This window comes from Notolabrus celidotus, chromosome 20 (genome assembly GCF_009762535.1).
Source record: "Notolabrus celidotus isolate fNotCel1 chromosome 20, fNotCel1.pri, whole genome shotgun sequence".
Lineage (NCBI taxonomy): Eukaryota > Metazoa > Chordata > Actinopteri > Labriformes > Labridae > Notolabrus > Notolabrus celidotus.
The window spans coordinates 11,305,739-11,326,663 of record NC_048291.1 but is presented as its reverse complement, the minus strand read 5'-3'; the positions used below and the strand labels follow the sequence as shown (position 1 = coordinate 11,326,663).

The 20,925-nt window shown below is 40.5% G+C and overlaps 2 protein-coding genes across 2 annotated transcripts in view; both read right to left on the bottom strand.

The window, feature by feature from the left end:
• Positions 1 to 21: 21 nt before the first annotated feature.
• On the bottom strand, positions 22 to 10,739 carry slc5a11 (solute carrier family 5 member 11). The gene is made up of 16 exons (XM_034710979.1): positions 10,669 to 10,739; positions 9,356 to 9,509; positions 7,266 to 7,337; positions 6,111 to 6,215; positions 5,969 to 6,028; positions 5,770 to 5,874; positions 5,551 to 5,656; positions 5,364 to 5,444; positions 5,067 to 5,272; positions 3,578 to 3,713; positions 3,290 to 3,397; positions 3,021 to 3,171; positions 1,376 to 1,544; positions 1,035 to 1,250; positions 372 to 543; positions 22 to 283 (listed from the first exon to the last, which is right to left on the bottom strand). Exons 2-16 carry the CDS (start codon positions 9,491 to 9,493, stop codon positions 51 to 53), a joined length of 2,058 nt encoding a protein of 685 aa, XP_034566870.1. The 5' UTR covers positions 9,494 to 9,509; positions 10,669 to 10,739; the 3' UTR covers positions 22 to 50.
• Positions 10,740 to 11,645: 906 nt separating this feature from the next.
• Positions 11,646 to 20,925, bottom strand: part of grid2ipa (glutamate receptor, ionotropic, delta 2 (Grid2) interacting protein, a) — a 33,979-nt gene continuing 24,699 nt past the window's right edge. The window contains exons 15-25 of the mRNA XM_034710964.1: positions 17,787 to 20,171; positions 17,581 to 17,668; positions 17,060 to 17,146; positions 16,741 to 16,937; positions 16,473 to 16,628; positions 14,984 to 15,070; positions 14,758 to 14,887; positions 14,554 to 14,672; positions 14,297 to 14,461; positions 13,524 to 13,600; positions 11,646 to 12,705 (exon numbers count right to left, since the gene is read on the bottom strand). Coding sequence (XP_034566855.1) covers positions 12,666 to 12,705; positions 13,524 to 13,600; positions 14,297 to 14,461; positions 14,554 to 14,672; positions 14,758 to 14,887; positions 14,984 to 15,070; positions 16,473 to 16,628; positions 16,741 to 16,937; positions 17,060 to 17,146; positions 17,581 to 17,668; positions 17,787 to 20,171 — 3,531 coding nt within the window. The 3' untranslated portion in view covers positions 11,646 to 12,665. The remainder of the gene's footprint in view (positions 12,706 to 13,523; positions 13,601 to 14,296; positions 14,462 to 14,553; positions 14,673 to 14,757; positions 14,888 to 14,983; positions 15,071 to 16,472; positions 16,629 to 16,740; positions 16,938 to 17,059; positions 17,147 to 17,580; positions 17,669 to 17,786; positions 20,172 to 20,925) is intronic.

Genomic DNA, 20,925 nt, shown 5'->3' with positions numbered 1-20,925 from the left:
TAAATTAACTTTATTCCCCACATACACACAATGTGTGTCATAAATTGCCATCAAGCCCAGTAACCAATAATAAAGCAGATTACAGCTAAACAAATCAGGAGGTTGATGTTGACAGCAAGTTTGAGACTTGGATTTTCTTCCAGAGAACCGATAGTCTGTTCAGGTACCAGAGGCCTTCCAGTATTATCATCTCCCTGGTTCTTCCTCTCAATCCCACACAACCAGTAGAGGGCGCGCATCAACCTGGACTGACTCTGGATGCTGGACGTGGAGGATGATGAATCTGTGAATTCAGGAGGGAGAGAGGGTGTGTTAACATGCAAGTGTAACAAACAGGGTGATGGAAAAGTGTAACAGCACAGAGGCCCAACCTCTCCTCTGATGATGTTCTTGTCCGTTGGTGCTCTCCTGCTCTTTTTCTGTGACCCCTGCTTTGTTTGGTGGAGTAGTTATCACCTCTGTCTTTTTACTCTGCTCCACTGAGAAGACCTGCTCTTTGGGCTCCACTGGGTCGAACCTTGTGAACCAGGTGAGGCGACTAATCTACAAAACAAAAGAATCATGCAAAGGGTGAACCTCCAAAGATCAGGGACAATTAGATTTCTGCTCTTGGACTATTCAGAAGATATGAGGAGATGTTTAAGTGGAATCCTCAACTGTTTGAATCAAGTATGAAGACATGAAGTATAAAGTACATTTCTGTGTGACCTAAGGAGGAAAAAAATGTGTTAAGCTTGGAATCAGTCAGCAGCATGATCAAGGAAAATGTATGGAGCATCTGAAGGTCCCTAAGGTAGCATCTTTTATCTTGTGTTCCTCTATGTATTTTATTGTGAAAACAAGCTACTATCACATAGCCAGATTGGTGAGCTGTACTTAAATTAAGATTAACATTGATGCAATTTAACCCCTTGTGCTACTAAGAACAAGGGGTTATTGGTACATATAAATGCAGCAGTAAACTAGAAATAGAAGACTTGAAATAGATGTAGACAACACATATTTGGATGTCCGATTTGATTAAACGGCCTCACCTGTTCTGGTTTGGGCTCCTCTGTGGCCAGACTGACCACCACCACTACAGCCAGTGTGATGCAGGACAACAGTGTGGAGAAGTAAAGGTAATGGACGTACTTCAACACCTCTGGCCTATCATCGTCCTCATAGCACAGGGGCGCAGGGTAAATGAAGTCCAACAACATGCGGATGCAACCAATCACCAGGCCGATAGCCAGACCCCAGAACGCACCCTGAAGAAGGAAGAGAAAGGGAGAGTAGATGAGCACGATGACAACTTTTTTTTGCACTGTACTGTTGTTATCATTGAATTAAAAATGTAACTGATAAGTGATGATCAGTTTTTGTACCACCTGACCTTCTCATTGGCCCTCTTCCAAAAGCAGCCCATGAGGAAGATAATGGAGACTGGAGGCTGGAGGTAGGTGCTGATAGACTGGATGTAGATGAAGAGCTGTCCACCCTGACTGGCCTGGACGACAGGAATCCACAGCACCGACACCACTACCAGTACAAGTACAAACACCCTGCAATGCAAAAACACGGTGTGCTTATCACCAGACATCTTTAACGAGAGAAAACCTTAAATCACTGCACATGAATAGTTCTGTGTGAGTTTATGTCTATGGTTGTATGAGGGTTGGGTAAACAAAATCTGAAATAGGCATTGCCTAAAAATGAGGTGGAAAGAGGGGTTATGGTTTTGAAATCTAATTATTAATGTGCTGTTTGGTGAATGATTTTACTCCAGTGCATTGTTTTACCACATGTGGTTACTTTTTTAAATGAAGAGGGTTGGAGAGGAAATAAAATATTTGACAAGTACAAGCCTTTAACTCAAAACACCCACAGGGTAGCAAAGTTAGTAAGTGTTTCTTTCAAAAACATAACATTAAAAATAAAAAACTCTGACTCTGATTCTAATCCCTAGTGTTAAGTTTCCGGGCAGCTGTGGCTCAGTGGGTAGTCGTCTATAAATCAGAAGTCACGTGAACCCCAAATTGCTCCTGAAGTATCTGATATTCAACCACATAAGATTAAGTATATGTTGTATAAGTCTGTGTTGTTTAAAATAACTTCAGGAGGTTTCAAGAATTTGGAGAATGGCTCCAGGAGGCTTCAGGAGTTTCTAAGAAAAGAGCATCTCGCCATAAATGTGATTGACTGTGAGAGTTGGCATCTTTGACCAATGGTCACTTGACTGTTGTAATTTTAAGGTCTTCAGAGTTGGAGTCCAAAATAACAATGTTGTACTGGTATTGAGATGTCCATATATGTGTGTGTTGTGACAACACCTACACCCTTTATAAGACGGCCTTTGGAGACAGAGGAGAGGCGACCTCATCCGGCCCAGTCATCCACAAAGCGGTCACGATGCTTGTTACTGATGCTGACGCTGTTTGTTGTAATTAAAGATATTACGATATGAGCAAGCCAGTGTCACAAAGTTCATTCTGCATCTGCACATCCCGGGCTGTTAAGACACGATACTCCCCCTGTTGTTCAGCGGTGTGTGAATGTATATGAATGAGATTAGCTAACACTCATGGTCCCTGCTATACAGCAGCCTCAGCCATCAGTGAGTGAATGGTTGACGAGTAGTGTGTAAAAGCACTTTGTGTTTCACCTTTCTTGACATAAAAAAAGCTGTTAAACTCATAATTATTGAAAACTTAAACCATGCTGCAGAACTATAGTTCACAGTAGTCTATACAGTATTTGCAGAAACCAGGGCAATGTTTGTGTTAGGTTAGCTGATCTAGGCTGGAATTAACTAAACATTTTAGAGACTTGAGTTGTCACAAGTAAAAAACAAATCACCAATCATTGATTGCACCAGAAAAATCCCCCAATATTCACCTTCCTTTGTACAAATTATACTATACCTGTTTTTGTTTGTCTTTTCACAGGTCTGCTGATGTCCCAGCACCCTTTTTCTGTTTATGTAATATAATAAAAGCAGCATTGTAAATTAGTCTGCATTCTATAGGATTGATCTATACCTGCCCACAACCATCAGTTCCCACTCTGAAGCATTTGTCCTGAAACTCTTCCACAGGTCCATGGTGAAAATAGTGCTGGAGCTGTTGAAGATGGAGGTCAGTGAGGACATGAGGGCAGCAATCATCACCGCCATCATCAAACCTCTAAGCCCTGATGATGGAGAGAAACACACACAAAAATCACTACACAAGAGAAAGGTGTCCTAGAAGAAGTGAAAGCATTGAGCTAAATGAAGGAGAGGACGTGAACTAAGGGGAAAGTGACCCACCTGTAGGCAGCAGCTCCATCACCAGCCTGGCATAGGCGGTGTCTGTACAACCCACTGGGTTTTGACAAATCTTTTCACACAGCTCAGGGTCTGCACACGCCACATCATCTGCAGGATGTCATTCAAACATCATCATCTTCAAACATTGCCTGAATGCAACTTGTCAGACCAGTATTGAAAACTACAGTACATTGCTTTTTTTTAAATGATAATCACTCTTGTATAGGGGTCACCTTTACTCTAACAATGATGACATATCATTTCCCCCATATGCTGTTTTTACTGCACCTGTGTAAAGTATCCTGCTGATCATGCCAGGCAGCATGATGACAAAGAAAGGCAGAATCTTGAGATACGCAGCCAAGAGTGAGCCACCTTTGGCATGAGTCAGGTTCTTTGCAGCCAAGGATCGCTGCACAATCACCTGCAGAGAATCACATCCACAGCAGTGAGCGATCATAAACTGCTGATTAATGAGTTATAAACACCCTTAGAAGAACATAGTACACTCAAAGTAGTGGCCTATAAAATGTGAGTCAGAATGGATAAGATTATTATGTATCCTATTATTATCAGTAAGGCATCTGGCAGGTATCAGGGGGTAGAGAGCACATGCAAAATTAATTTATGAGAAGACAGACTTGCTCTTTGAGAACTTTAGTTCTTCAATGCCAGTTGCTTGCACACTTTAACTCTTACAGTATAAAACAAAGACTGTACATTAAAGAAAGTCTGCAAGGAAATGACTCTACTTCTCACTTATATTATTTTCACAGTAGACATAGACAAATTAACATTGTAGGCTCAATTTTTTATTTCAAACCTTCTTCAATACAACATAATGTATATTCACTTAAAGCTCCAGGGAGGAACGTTTGTTTTTGTAAATTGTTGTCCCCTCATTGTTAAAGCAGTAGATCTTATCTGTGTGCATCTTATCTCCTGTACATGTGTACTCACTTTATTGAAATAGTCCATCTTGTTGCTCATGTTCTTGTATGTTTTTACAGCTCACAAAGAGGCATTATGATTCATTAATTGTGTCTCATAACCAGCTGAAAAATTCCTCACAGGGGCTTTAGATCAGGGTCTTATTTAAACAAAAAAAACCCCACAAAACAAGATATGCTACCTGGTGATTGAAGAAATTTTCACAGTAATCTGAGGAAAATGCATTTTTCAAAGTTCACGTATAACTCCAGGGGGTAGACAATTAATTTATTAGCAAGTATGTATTTATTTTAATTTGATTTCTTGCTAACTATATTAAGTAAGCTATTCAAATTGATGTATTTATAGAGCACATTTTAAAAAACATTGGAGTTTATCAAAGTGCTAGGAATTGTGAATAATTAATTTAATGAAACAAATAAAACACATTAAAAATAAAGTAAAAGGTAAACTAAAAATAACAGAGACATGGAGACTCTCATATTGGGTTAAAAGCAAAGGACTGAAAATAACTATTGAGACAAGCTTTTACGGCATATAAGGTTGGGGAACTTTTTATGTGGGGAGGTAACATGTTCCATAATTTGGGGCCCTGTTGAGAAGGCACAGTCACCCCTGTTTTACATCCTGGTCTGAAACAGGAAACAACTGATCAGCAGATCTCAAAGCCCTTGAGGGGGTGAGGACATGCAAGTGGTCAGATATGTAGGTGCTAACCCATTTAAGGATCCACTAGCAAAGACCACACCATCGACTGGATGCAATTTGACAATTATTCATCCTGCATTTGCTCTTTTTTTCATCAACCTGTTTCTTATAATATTACCTGATCAGAACACCAGTACCACATGGAGGGGATGGACATGCCAATGATGACCCCAGGCCAGGGTAGGTCAGAGTTCACCGGGTCTCTGAAGATGTGGAAGGCGTCTGCTCGAGGGATGCCACAGGTTGAGTCGGGCACACGGATCGAAGGGATGGCCTTAAAGTATCCCTCCATCAGAGCATTCCAGCCTCCGACCTCCGCGAAGCCTCAACAAGGAAACATGAGGGTCAGATTAACTGGATTAGAAAACTTCTGGTGATGAGAGGATGTCATGTTCAGGAGTCACATTTGACTTACTGAAGCCCATGAGGGTGAGAGATCCAGCCAGCATGATTACTGTTTGAGCAGCATCTGTGTAGATAACAGCAGCAAGACCACCTAGGAAATAACAAAGTCAAACACTAAAAGGAGAATAAAACATGGCACTCCAAAATCTTAGCTACTACAAGTTATCCTCTTAAGAGAAGGAAGGGAGGAAGGTCACCTGTTACAGTGTAGAGAGCAGTGATTGATAGCAGCAAAATCACAGCCAGGTAGATGTTCCAATTTAAAGCCAGCTGAATAAACAGTGCACCTGCATACATGTCCACCTACACAGGCAACACACACATTGGGACACATATGATGCATGTAAAAAAAGCATGCAGAACACACTAATCTGACTTGACATGGTGTGAAGAATGATAACAGGTTTGTGTCATACTGATATCTTTGTGAAAATGTAGATAAATAAGGACAGGATGGTTATAAATAACTGTGTTCTTCTGCCGCCAAACCGCCTCTGCAAATATTCTGGCATGGTTGTAACCTGGAGAAGAAATATGAAGATGATTTAAAAAGGAATAGATTAACTAAATCAGGCAGGTGCACATGTCTGATATTGTAGGTATTAAAGCTTTTACCCCAGAGGCGATATAAATAGGCAAGAAGAGCCAACCTAGTAGCAGCACCATCAGCATACCCTGTGGATTACAAAATTACAAATTTACAATAACAACCTTAACTTTTTCTTTGAAAGAAAGTCTAAAAAGCACAATTTCTTACATTCCACTCATATGCAATAGCCCCAATTCCTGCAGCAGCTCCTGACCCTGCCAGGCCGATGAAATGTCCACTGCCAATGTTACTGGCAAACAGTGATGCACCCACCTGAACACAGAGTGAGAATCAAGATTAACTTGGTATTTCACTTCAGTATGTTTGACTTTCAATTACATTGCAATTTATAAAGGCGCATATGAGGTCTTATTGAGCCTATGTGGCTTTCATATTAGTCTTTAAAATGTACTAAAAGCTCTTGTGAATTTAATATGGATGTCCCTGTTTCACCTACAAAAAACAAACAAGACCACCCGTGACAAGACTGATTATTTCTAGGTGAAGAGTTTGTCTGTAACCTCTGCCTCTGGTTAAGAGCCCAATGAGGTGATTAACAGATTAACAGACTGCTGCCAAAACAGGGTGTGTTTACATTTTCTGCTACAAAAAACTCAAAGTGAGTGATGAAGAGAGCATGATGGCACCGGTATGGCCTAGTGGTTTAGTTATGCATCTCATGTACAGAGGCTATTAGTCCTTGAGTGTTGAGGGGCAGGCATGCAGCCATGTCAACCCCCACTCTCTCTTCCAGCGTCCTGCTCTGTCTTCTTTTCACAAAAGGCATTAAAGCTATCCTTTTGTTTTCCTCCTGTCGTTTTTTAGTGATCCATGTCTTGTGTTGTATTCGTTATGTGTGTATATTTTCACTCATGTTTGTAAGTTCAGTATTTAGTGTTTCTTGTTTTATTTTGTAGTTCTTTGCTTCCTATGTGTATGGTTTAGTTTTACTTCATTTTTGTTTCCCTCCACTTTGATTACCCCTGTGTCCTGTGTTCACACCTGTTGCTCGTTACTCACTGTGTATTAAGTCTCAGTGTTTTCTCCCTTGTGGGTTTGGATCATTGTGTCCTCTCCTGTGTTCTCTTCATCTTTCATGCTTCCAGTATTCTTGTGCTTGGGGTTGTTTTTTCAAGTGGACCTTTTTTGGATTTAGTTCTTATGGACTTGTTACGGTACGTTTTGTTTGACTTATTGCTCTTTTTGATCTTCTGTTATGAAATATTCTACTGTCTGCATGTGGGTCCCCCTTCCAAGAAGTAGTTTGTGACACACAGGAGCTTTACATTTTAGCCACTATTGTCGGCATGGTGTTTGACTCACCGGCCACCAAGTCATGCTCTTCCCAGCCAGGAAGTAACCATCCACTGTGCTGCGATTTGTCCTAAACATAGACTGACAGAGAAATGAGAAACCGATTCAATTGCCGCAGAAAAATGATTTGTTTTCATTCCAAACAACAGTTTTGGCTCAAGCATCAACATCTGTCTACAGTCAGGCACATTTAATGACAAAAAGCTGGTTTTCAGCATCACTATCAAAACTAAAAGACCAATCTGTACACCTGTGAAGGCCATACGCATTTTAGCTTTTTAATATTTGGTTGGCTGTAGAGCCTCTTTTCAGACTTATCCGAGGACTAGGCATTAACAGACGATAAGACCACGTTGCAGATCTAAATTAGGACAATCATCTCTTCTCAATGAGGGCTGTAAACTATAAAAAACACAAACATCTGAAAAAAAATATTTATGGATAAATATTTTATAAGCACTGTGAAGTACTGTCTACAAGCTATGCAGAAATATGCCCATTTTTAGCTACTAACAAACACAGAGTCATATGTGTATCTTGGCTTATGTATTTCATTGTACCTTAACTGTTGTACATGTTGTGTTTCTATGATATGGAAATCTGTGTATGTTTATTAATATAAAATGTTTTTTCAAAGATTAGACAAGGACAAGCTTCCACTCAATTGTATGCCCATTGTTTCTTGCTCAGAATTTGAGTTAAGTTGCATTATTACGTTCAGTTAAAATCATATTCACTGTCCATTCATAATGTCAATGTCGCACCATGATAGCATTTAATTTCCCTCTGCTAAAGCCATTGAATGCTTGTAAATGTTGACCAACTGTTATGCTCAGTGCCCTATCACCATGCCTATCACCCATCTATAACATCAGTCTCTAAGTTTGCAAGCCTGCCCCCTAAAGTCCCTAAAAGTAGTATGGGAGGTAGAGTCTCCAGTTATCAGGCCCATCTTCTTTGGAATCCTCCATTAGTTGGGATCTGGGAGGTAGACACCCTCTCTACTTTTAAGAGTAGACTTAAAACGTCAAACTGGCTCAGGCTTAGACAAGCTCTTAGTGATGCTGCTCTACGCTTAGATGACTGGAGCAGCCTAACCTGACGCTGAGCTCCTGTTTCTTCCTCTCTTTTCCATTTGTCTGCATGACAATGACTTTATATCTTCATGTCTCATTGGAGTGACCAGCCAAAGACTGTTGGGGAAGTTCTTGAGGTCCCTTGTCTCTTTGGTCCCTGTTGATCGGCCTGCTACCGTGGCAATCCTTCCGTTATTGTTACTGTTATGAGATTCATTTTAACCTTAGAACTGCATGACTACAACTGCCATAACTGATATTATCAGTCATACCCCATCATCATTATAACTGTAAATAGTAATATTAGACCTGCTGACTTAATTGCAATGAATATTATGACTAGTCTTTTATCATACTTTGCTGTTCCCACCAATAGTACACATACTTTTATCATAATGGTTGGTACTGTAGTGATAAGTCTGAGCGAGCTGTGGTCGATGTTTCTCTGTCTGCTTATTTCTATGTACTTTTTCTACTCATCCTACTTTCCAACCCCAACACAGTCGTGCACAACAGCTGTTCAACATGAGTCTGGTTCTGGTTTTGTTAAATTCTACAAAGTGTTTTGCTCATGGTGGCTTAATATTGGGTACTTGTAAATAATATAACAAAGGGCATGGTCTAGACCTGCTCCTTTTGTAGTGTTTTGAAATAGTATTTGTCATGAATTGGTGCTATAAAAAAATAGACCTTGATTTGATTTGGTGTATTTGAAAACTTGAGGTTAACTAGTGAGAAGGATGTTGTCTGTTTGTTTTACAGCTAGTGTCATTCATACACTACACTAATAGGGGGAGAGAGAGTTTTCAGAGAGTCAGGCTGAAAAGGAGTCGATTTAAAAGTTCATACAGACGTTTCTTTTTAAAGGATAAGAAAAGAGAATTTACTTGATATCGCGAGGAACAATTCTGTGCAAAATTTTGGTTTTCAAGCAAGTAGCCTTCAACTTTCATAAGCAAACCTTACAATGTAAAAATGATTGGTAAAATAATTGTAACACTGCCCTGTTCCCCTTGTACTCACCCAAAAGCCAACAGCCAGAACCAGTAAAAAGTAGACAACCAGCACCACTATGTCCACAGCAACCAGAGAAATTGTGCCCCCTGTGGCAGGTGATGAAGAGGGGGGCATGCTGGTCTTTGGGTTGTACGTAGGATCCATTCTGTCCTCTACTGTACTGGTGGTAGACAATGTTAAGCTTCTGGAAACACTGCCCATGATAAACTCATTAGAAAAATAATTTGGGGAGCTTTTATTATTATTTGTGTCTTGTCTGAAGCCATGTTCCTCCTTTCCCTCTTTCTCCTGCGCTGCTGTCTGTCTCCCTGAGTGTGTGTCTGTATGTTTGTGATGTGGGTGTGCCAATTCCTCCGAGGCTCCTGGATCCCTTATAACACATTCCTAACCTGTTCAACTTGCTTCCCCTGCACAGCAGCATGACCTACTAGATCACCAGTTGAAATCCCACCATCCAAAGTCCAATCTTCATTGCAGCCTTAAAAGGGTTTAGGGTGTGCTGGTTTCCAACATGTTAGCATCCCCTAATGTTCACCACACCAGGCCACTCCTACATAAGTCCGTGACCCAATTTGGCCACCCCAGTCATAAATAACTGGCTTCTCCACTGTAACTTGCAATACCTCAACTGTCATTTTACCATTTTTTTTTTTTTTACAAAACTTGCATTTCTTTATATAATGCCTCATTAAAGATTACACCACCCAACACTAACTAGCCATCTTAACATGCTGCTTACAGGTTCATTTTCCTAAAATTCACAAAGTAAAACAAGTCCACAGTGGGGTATTCTAAATTCTCCAGGAATGATTTAGGTAAACAAAAATTGAAATTAATTGTGAGTTCATGCTGTGATAACATATTACTGATAAAACTTCTGCTCATTCACCAAAGAGAAAAGCTTTTGCAATAATGCTGTTTTGGAGTGCAACATATTTTTTAATTATCTGAGCAGAAATTATCTAATCTTGTCAAACTGTATCAATTGAAATATTACCATAATAGGTAACTCTATTATGGTAATATTTCAATTGATTCAGTTTGACAAGATTAGATTATTTCTGCTCAGATAATTAAAAAATATATGCTATATGAGTTAAACATGCTTTTTTATCCTTATTCAGAGCATTGTGTACATTGTTGACTTGTGCAATCTAAACTTTAAAATATTTATCTTTGTAATGGTTGCACTAATAAACTTAGTTCAAGTTCCATTTAAAATCGGAAATATCTTTCACTTTCACAGAAATGTAGACATTAATATGCACAATATTTGTTAGTATTGTCTCATTGTGTATGAGATATTACAATAAACTCACCTTTCAGTCTGCTGTTAAACTGTGTTTCATTCCAGCCTTGTGTTGTTCTGTTCCAAACAAAACAACATGCCTGATAGTACAACTGCGAGTCATCATGCTGATCATGTTTTTCCTGTTACTTCCGCCACTTGCTTTAAGATCAAACTCCACTTTACCAGCGTGTGCACATCAAGTGTCTGGTTAAAATGTAAGGGATTTATCACTCTAAACAGAGAGGTGTTTGCACAACACACTCAGGCTGCATGAGGAAGAGCTAAATGGTTGTTGAGTGACTTCAGTTACAAACGAGCACTGATGTAATGAGAATAAATGATACTAAAGCAATATTGGGCAGAAATATCTGTGTGTTTTTGTGTTTCTCGACCAGATGGGTGTACCTCGTGATAATGAATGTTATCTAAGATTTAACTGCAGGAGAAAGATAACTTGATTCCAACACTGGTGTGTGAGCAGAAGTTATAAGGATGTTTCCCTTTTTTCCTGTTCTGATTACATGTCATTTGACTACTCTTCTGAAAGTACTCTGATTACATGTAATCTGAATGCTTGTGAGAGAATACTCTGATTACATGTACTCTGATGACTTTTTGGAACAGTAACAGGATGGTATTTTTTCTGGTTAGTTTGGGGAAAGAACTCTGATCATTACAGTCAATTGTGTGGTAGCACGGACAATTTCAACTGAGTAATTCTGGTTCACATCCTGGACTGAGGCTTTCCATGTGGGAAACATTTTTTTCACTCTGTCAAACGGGCTTTTAAAGTATCCCAATAAAACGTTTAAATGAAAACACCTAAATCTCAGTTAGATATGCACTGCCAGGCAGGCCTGGTGTGCACTGCGTGCTCTCAGTGATACAGTTAAGGGATTTTATGTGACTACTTATTGCCCTTTCAGTGTTACATCAGATAATACCTTGATGATACTGTTTATGAGACTACATGTTTTCTGAACACAGACATCCAGGCAACTCAGATATTGTACCATTTTTTTAATAGTTGTCAGCAATTTTAGGATACAATACAAAATACAGACTTAACACTTTATAGGCATTAATTGGACAGCAAATCTTAAAAGGTTTACATTCTGTAATTGAAGCTGGGGAAACATGAGACCATTAGAAAACAAAGCTTCAAAGGTTTTACTATCAGCACACGTTGTTTTTATCATGAGAATGTGTCTTACTATTCAAAAGCGTCACATGAAGCTTTGTGTTCCACAGAATACAGAAACATTAAAGACTCTGCTCTGCTCCACTAAACTTAAAGGTATTGCTGTCCTTTCAGTGGTATAATTTCACAGTCTGTCCTTTTTACAGAAAAAAAGTTGCACAACACATTAAATAAACAAAGTGCCTCAATGGTATTTTTTTGGAGCAGTTGTATCTATCTTCTTTAAATAAACTCTTGTTTCTGTACAGTACAAACACAGTCTATCTTTGTTGAAGTTTAGACAGTAGAATATCCAACAGTGGAACACAGCTTAACACACACATATTGCACACTGCCCGCTGTTGGCTCCACATAATCCCACTTCTGATTCCTATAAATAGTGTGTTTATGACTTTGGACACGTCAAAATGAACTGTTAAAATAGTACTGCTAAAATTATCTTTTACAAAACTGGCCAACTTGTCACTAACATCGTCTCGTACATACAAGTTAATATCATTAGAAGTTTAGTGTTAAATAGAACAACAGCCTTTACAGAAAGAAATGCAAATGGCTATAACTAACATGGCATTTGGAGATTTGCTCACATCAAGGCATAGATATAATGCAGAAAACAAAGGAACTATTTGTTTGAGAAAATAAGCTACACTTAGTCTGTTAATAAGCTATGTTACATTCAGTGTGGTGGGCAGTTCACAAAAATAAAGCACATGTAAACTTACAGGAAACAGCTTTGTGTTGCCTTCCAAATCCATCGAGTGAATGTAAATTAGAGCCCGTACAGATCTGGATTTCTGAGAGCCGTTTTAAAAGGGAGAAATTCCTCAGTTATAAAAATAGTGGCCAGTGCAGGACATTTTTGGGCTGAAATTAAAGGAGACCTCATTCAGAGAGCTGCTTTCTGAATCAGATAACTTGATCAAAAACGTGCAACATCACACAACACATTTCTAACCAATCCTAGAGCGGACTGCCGTCTGCTCAGCTGTGATGCTCTGCTACATGCGCTGCAGACAGTGCTGAGAGGATTGTAAACAATGCAGTCAGAAATATACGCTGATTTCATTTCTTAAACACCTTAAGCTTTGTTGTCTGCACATTTTGTCTGAAACAATTTGTATTGGCTAATATAAGAAAACGTATATGCTAATATGATATATCTGTGATTGACCCAGATCAGCCAATGATAACAGTCAACCATCATACTGGTCAGGCTCTAATGTGAGTATATGTTAATTAAGTACCTATGTTAGGATAGAGTTTATTAAATCTATATCTTATTCATGGATATAAATGTATATATATAAATAACAACGATTTGACCATATAACTGTGTAAATATCACTGGACTCTTAAAGAAATACACCTTAACCTTAAGGATGTCACAATAAAGGTACCTTCACAACCAAACAGTTGTTTAAGTATCTGTCTTTGCCATTTTAGACTTCTAATCATATCAGATGTCTAGAATTATACAGAAATATCCTACACCACCAGGATAAATCTTCCTCCTTTAATTTACCAGAAAACAATACATACATTAAGCCTTGTTTTTGCTTAAATGGTGCACTGAGTGTGTTGTGTGTGGATGTCTGAATATACAGTAGATGCATGTAATATTTCTGAGGAAGTGTGTGGAGGAACAAGGTAGTCATCTCCTTATATGTATGTGTCACTGTTACCAGGCCAGTGGTGAGGCCATTCGTGGACTTCTAGGGCTCTTTGCGTTTTCTGCTGCTTGCCACTCACCGAGAGCTCTCTGAGGGAAAGACACAACAGGGCTTATGAGGTTAAATGAACGTTATCACTGGTTGTGGTTGAATATGATATAAAAAGAATACATATATAAACTTAAACTTAAAAATGTAAACAATAATGTTTAAAAAGTGAGATTTAACCTTTCATTTAAATGGATACATTTATAACGTTATGACAGATTGAAAGAAGCATGTCTGTTCATTGAGCTGCACTAAAAAACAATATCTGCATATGAAAAGTGAATTTAAATTGCATAATTCTGAATAAGCTCATACTAAACTGCTGTATTATTACAAAAAGCTTTCCTAGGGAAAATCTTTCGAGGGTTTATGAGGCTGCAACGCAGTGTCTAAAAATTGAGTCTGCCTCTACATGAGGCCCATTAACAGCATCAGGCTAGCAGTTTCTCTCATTCTCTTTGATGAATTCAGGCAGTGCCCATTACCAGATACAGAGTTTAGACCTTTAAAAAAACACAGGCAGTCAGATATCTGCACAGTAATGAAGTAATTATCAGGCAAGGCAAGTGTTTATCTGCAGCCATTTAAGTTATGCAGAACAAGTTTTGTTAAAGCATAATGTTTCATATTTTGGTAGAAGGATGAGAAAGAGTTTAGAGGATGAAGACTGTTTTTTCCTGTCACACTGTATAAAAGTCAGACTGACTTATTTGAAATAATGAGTCCCTCTGGCTCACCTCAAACTTGCCCATAAACTCAGCAAAGATCCCAAAGAAGGCCTCTGTGTTTGAGGATTTGCTGTCTTCTCCAAAGAAAGAGGCAGTTTTGCTGAATTCCTCCATAGCTCTCTGTTGCAGGGACTCCAGAGACTGGACTGCTGGATGACTGTTTTCCAAGAAGTTCTGTGTGTACTGAAGTCAAGGAACACTGAACTTGTATTTAAATTGATATATCTTCTAATATGTTAGTATATTCTTTTTTTGGTACAGGATACACTCATAACAACAGCAAAACGGTCCTCAGAAGTCGCAGGCATCTTCTGACAGACTGAACGGATTTCCTGGATGGTTGTTTGGAGGTCGTTCAGGTCTGAAGTGATGGTCCTCTGGTTAACTGTAGACAGGTGTGACATTAAATAGAAATCTTTTGTAAATTTTGAAATATTGTGAAGATATAAAAAAGGGGTAAATGTAGTTACCTTTGGCTGCAAGAGGAACCATGGTTAAATCTTTGGAGAAGTCTAACACATCAGGAAAGTGCTGACACAACGACTTGACCAAAATATGAAGAAATGTCGACTTCCCATCCACTGTTTTAGTTGTGCTCAACTGCAGAGGACACAATGGAGATAAATACTATGATCAAACACTTAGTCTGCTTTAATTCAACATTTTGCAGTGAATATTTATTTCTGTATGGTTTACCTCTGTTAAGAAGTTGATCTTGAAGCCTGTAGTCTTGTTGGTTTTAGGCTGACTGTTATTCAAGTAGTTCCCCATTGCCAACACAAACTAGAGGAAGACATATTGCAACATTTTAATTTGCAACAAATTTTTTACATTAAAAATTTGTTTTTAATATCTAGTTTCAAACATAGACTGTTAAAAATATGGACATAGTGTCCGTGACGTCACCCATCTGTTCCTGAGTGCTATTTTGAAGCAAATCGACGGCGGCAGCCATATTGGAAATGCGGAACTTAACCAGGCAGAGTGTGATATAAAGAGGCAGAGCGTGAGCCTCTTAGCCAACAGCTATGTGTTCCTGACCGGGAGTTAAGTCAGTCATGTCCTTATTTGGGCAAAAACTCGTAATCTTAATATCTTCTGAACCGTCGCGTTAGAAAAAATTTCACCCCCCGTACAGTGTGTGCCGATAGAGGGATTAGCTTCGTAGAGCCAAGACGTTTTTTGAACCAGGCTGTAAACATGTTTATTAATGCTGCAAAGAGCGTCTTTTTTTAATTGCTGTGTATGTGGTTTCCGGTGTTTCTGCCGCCAGCCTCAAGCGGATTCTCGATGAACTGCGGTTTATAACACTTCCGCATTGGCGTCATAGTTTGAGACCGGAGGTTGTCGCTTGGTTTCAAATTAAGAAATAATAGAGTATCAAGGCAGATTATGTGTATGGAAGATGTTGATATAGCCATAAATCATCACCCTTTGAATTGATTATATAAAGCCTTAAATTTGGCTGAATTTACTGATTTTATCAGAACACCATACTGTATCAAAGAGGACTTGAAATTAGGGATTAAAACCATGAATTCATTACAAAAACATTAACTGAGGTAGTGTGAAGGAGGGCCATTTTCTCATAGACTCATATACAATCTTATGTATCTTCCTGTGTTGTTGCCCCTGCTGGACATTAGCAAGAATGCCGGTTTGAAGCACTTCCTGATTGGCTTTACTTTTCAGACCTATAACTGCCACAACAAATAAAACTACCAACAGTGCAGGCCGGAAGTTGCTATTTGAAATGTGTTATAGTCAGGTCACAAAGAATGCGTCAAAGAAGCATGTATATATAATATACCCAAAAATATTATATATTTTTTCATTTTAATGTACTTAAATGCTCCTATGAGGAGATTTTCACTGGTTTTCAACAGACCAAAATTATAACTGTTGCATCTTTGTGACCTACTAAAGCAAACAGTAACTACTTTAAGTAGTTATTTAAACTATTTAAACGTGTAGGTGATTAACAGCAGACTGCAGAAACAGACTGTTTACAGCAGAGACTCACAGTGAGTGACATGTTTGACTGCTGAAAAAGGCAAGGTGATATATTTTATTAGAAAGCACCACTTACACATGTACCACTTTGTCCACAGGGGGCGCCAAAATCAGCACATAATGAAAATTCTTCACAGGAGCTTTAACAGGCTTGTACCAAACATAAAGTTACCTCTAGTATCTTTGCCAGCTTCTTGCTTGTCTTCAGCTCCACTGAAGCCTTATATAGACAGTCGTATGCTCCTCTCAACTCTTCCGTCTTCTCCTGCAGAGAACACTTGAAGAGGAGGCTCTGTAGGCGGGTCTTGTACTCCGGTACTGATAACATCTGAATTAGAACGCACAAACAAGCAAAAAAATAACAAAAAAGCAACCGTTAACACAAACACAACACATGATCACAGGCAAAGGCTCACCAGGTTGTCAATGTTCCGCTTTACCTGCAACACAAACTGGTCCGGCTCACTGAGTTTGCTCGGGTCCTGTCTGTACCCTTCATACTTTTTGACCTCCTCTGCATCTGGGGCATACAGCAGCAGCTGTTTGATGTGGGATGGCTCCAGCCTGTCGGTTGCCATATTCATGAGGATCTGACGCAGCTCCCCAGGAGAAAGCTTCAGGTGAGCAATCAAGATGGCTTAGGAAAGGAAAAAGGTAAACAAAAATGTAATCACGATTAAACTACAGTACATATCAGGGTGCCAGTTAAAATGCAGAACACTGAAAGTACATAAATGTAGTACAAAACCTTAAACTTACATGCATTATAGGCCTTCTTATGGGACAGAATTTCAACCACATCTTTCTTCTTGAAGGTTTCTAGAGGTGGCAGCTCTAAAGTAGGCACTTAAAATGGGGAAGATGTTAATACAATTTGTGGATGGTATTGAGATATATCATAGACAGAACTGTAGGGAAATTACTGAGTATGTTGCACTGGTTTGCAAGAAGCAAATTAGAGGAATATCCCACAATACAGTCATAAATAAGAGCAGTTGCAGGAAAGATAATTTGGAAACAGGGGAGAAATGTGTTTGTTTTGTTTTATTAATCCTAGTAGATGTAGTGGAGTTCAAATTCAGGAGTAAAAAAATGTTAACTTGATTACTAAATAAGTAGGGCAGCAGTCAAAGAACCTAGATAATAATACTCTAAATTTAATGATGCAAGAGTGGTTCTGTCGAAAAAAGTTGGTATTTAATGAGCACTTTATTTCCTGAATGCCAAAAATCCTATGTCACCCTACCATATGATCACTAGAGACAGCCAGATGTACTCACTGGAGCTCTTCTGTGTCCCAAAGTGCAGCTCCAGATCCAGATACTTCACCATGTCATGCAGTTTGTCATAGTCAGAATTTGCCCCTAACTACCAAAGGCAAAAAACAAAAAAATGGCACTGGGTAAATAAAAGTCCCATGAATATTTGACTGTTTTCAATTTGGAGAGAAAAATCTAAAATATTCCAGCTCCCAGACTGAGCTCACCTGTCCCCAGATAGTCCCTTCTGAGTTCTCCACCTGCTCCCAGCGCAACCTCTTCACACTCATGTGGTTAGAGTCCATCCTGGATAGTGATGGCCTGGGTAATGGTGGAGGTGAGCAAGGTGGGGGCAGAGGTGGAGGTGGTGGTGGCTCCATATGCTCTGTTGGGTCAGATAAAGAGTGGGGCAGGGACTGTGGTTGGCCATGAGATTGCTTGTGGTGGGACTGAGCTGGCGCCTGGTGTGCTGATTGCAGCAGGTGATGCGAGGGCTGGGACTGTGGACGGGTGGCTTGAGTGGAGGACTGGATCTGATGTTGGGACTGGTGGTGCTGGGGCAGAGGCTGGAAAGTGGAGAGGGTGGGCTGGTGTGGCTGGAGGGGTTGAAATGTGGAGAGAAGGGGCTGAGGTCTGTGGGGCTGCTGAGGAGGGTGGATTACGTGAATCTGGTGTTGGTAATCCTGTGGAGGAGGTTGTGGGGTCATATGGTGGATGTGGTGGATTTGTGGGGTGCTTGAGTGGTGGTGGGTCTGCTGGATGGAGTGAGGTCTTTGAGGTGAGGGTTTTGTGGGCTGGGGATGATGGGTTTGGTGGATCTGTTGCTCTTGGTGTCTCCCTTGCTGGGTCTGATGTTGACTTTTAAGACTTCTCCGACTCTGATGAGAGTGGCCGTCCCGGTTTAGCTGAACTGGGAGGGAGGCCGGCTCTTGTTGGGCCTGATGCAGAAGCTCCGTTGAGGAGTGATGGGGCTTAGGTTGGTGTATCTGGTGGGCTTGATGGAGCAACTCTGTGGAGGAGTAGTGGGCCTGAGGTTTATGTATTTGATGAAGCAGCTCAGTGGATGAATGATGCGGTTGTCCTCGGTGCATCTGGTGAGCCTGATGGAGGAGTTCAGTTGAGGAGTGGTGGGGCTGCATTTGCTGCATCTGCTGAGCTTGGTGCAGAAGCTCTGTCGAAGAATGATGGGCCTTGGTTTTGTGCATTTGGTTTAGCATTTCTGATGATGAATAGTGGGAATGTGCCTGTTGCATCTGCTGCAGTATCTCAGCAGGTGAGTGGTGGCCTTGGGATTGTTGCAACTGATGTAGCATCTCAGCAGATGAATGATGCACTGGGGCTTGGTGCATCTGGTGGAGCATCTCTGCAGAGGAATGGTGGGGCTGGGATCTCATTCCCTGATGGCTTTGGTAGATGCCCTCAGCATACTGACCTTGTTGGTTGGGATGAGATGTTGGTTGGGGTGATGGTTGATGTGGAGATGGGGCTGAACGGGATTGGCGTCGATGGTGCTGACTCTGCTGGGCCTGTTGCTGCTGAGCTTGGCGCATCATCAATAGAGGATGGTTAGGATGGTGATGATTTGAGTCTGGGGATGGAAGTGGCGGTAAGGATTGGTGGAGTTGTTGGAGCGGCAAAGGTGAATGTGCTTTCTGCTGTGTTGGCTGGTTAGGCATCGAGTGGTGACTCTGGTAGATCTGTTGCATTTGCTGCTCTTGGTACGCTTGTTGCTCCTCATAGGCTTGACGCTCCTCATATGCTTTACGCTCCTCATATGCTTTGCGCTCTTCATACGCTTTTTGCTCTTGGTAGGCTTGAAGCTCCTCTAGCGCTTTTTGCTCCTTGTAGGCTTGACGCTGTTCGTATGCTTTTTGTTCTTGGTAGGCCTGCCGTTGCTCATATGCTTGTCTTTCTTGAAAGGCCTGTTGCTCCTGGTACATTTGTTGCTCCTCAAAAGCTTTCTGCTCCTCATAGGCCTGTCTTTCTTTGAACATTTTCTCCTGGTATGCCTGTTGTTCCTGCTGCTCTTGGAATAGTTGCTGTTCTTCATAGGCTTTCTGCTCCTCATAAGCCTGCCTCTCCTTAAACGCTTGTTGCTCCTCATAGGCTTGTCTATCCTGATAGACTTGTTGTTCTTGGAAGGCCTTAAGCTCTTGTATGGTGGCATGGACTTGAAGATCTTCTCTAGAGGGCAACACCTTATGTAAGGAGTGGCGTTTAGGTGGTGGATTACTGCGAGGAGGCGGTGGGGGAGGAGGACCAGATTTCCGGCGAATGGGAACATATGCTCTTGGGGAATGTTCAGGGGTGAAGCTGAGATTTTGCTGCTGCTGTTGTTGCTGCTGAGTCTGTGCAGGTGCTGGAGGGGGAGGAGGCGGATCATTGAACTGTACAGGTGGAGGTGGTGGAGGGGTCATCGGAGGTGGAGGTATATGGTCAGAGGAGGAAGAGTAGGTGAGGGAGGAGGCATTCTCTTCTCCGCTGCTGCTTTGAACATCACTGGGGCTGCTGAGCTCTGGGGCCACAAACCCTCCATTTTCCTCTTCATCCACCCCTAAGTCCTCCTCATTATCCTCATCCTCCTCATCTGGGAAGCCCATCTGTACAATGTCCTGGCATTAACACCAATCACACTTTATTAGCCATAACGTCAAAGTGGATCTTGTGAAACTCTTATGCTACACATTTTATGCCAGATGAGTTGATCAAAATGCAGTTATTACTGTATACGTTACAATGGGATGGAGTTGGTATTCTAACCCCAGCACCACCTCTTCAAATGCATATGTCCAATCTAACTGGGCTGGTTCTAAACAAATTCTAGGTTGATCTCTTTGAAAAAGCTACAAAAATGTGACACATACTTATAGAATGTATGAAACCTTAAAACATGGACGTGGTCTGTGTGTTGTTATCCATTGGTTTCTGGAGAGACATTTTGAAACCCAACAATGGCAAGCGTCGTATTGAAATATAGACTAAATTTAACTGTTGATCAGCCAAGGAACAGACAAAGAAATGGAGCTGAGGTGGACTTTTAGCTTCCTGATAACCAGTTTCAATGCACCAACCGGTCAGTTTTTTTAACTAGGCTGTAAACATGTTTTTTCCTGCTGTGAAAATGGGCATTTTAACATGGGACTGAATGTGGATTCCTTGGCTTTTGCAGGCAGCCTCAAATGGACATTCAAGGAACTACAGTTATTTGGACTTTCACGTTAGGTTCAATTTTAAACACTACCCATGCCACCCATATATACCTAATGTGCAGGTGCGATAAAAGGTATAATAACAGAGTGTGCACCTCTCTCAATATCAGTTCATATAGGCATTTCATAACAAAAGTTATGAGGAGAGTATTTGCGA

Bases quoted from the DNA above. Each gene is read 5' to 3' on its own strand.
- slc5a11 (XM_034710979.1), bottom strand. From the start codon at position 9,493: ATGGATCCTACGTACAACCCAAAGACCAGCATGCCCCCCTCTTCATCA. The intron at 5,657-5,769 runs GTATGACACAAA...TTGCCTGTGTAG, and splicing joins ACATTTTCACAAAGATATCA to GTGGACATGTATGCAGGTGC. The intron at 544-1,034 runs GTGAGGCCGTTT...TTTGTTTTGTAG, and splicing joins AGGAGCCCAAACCAGAACAG to ATTAGTCGCCTCACCTGGTT.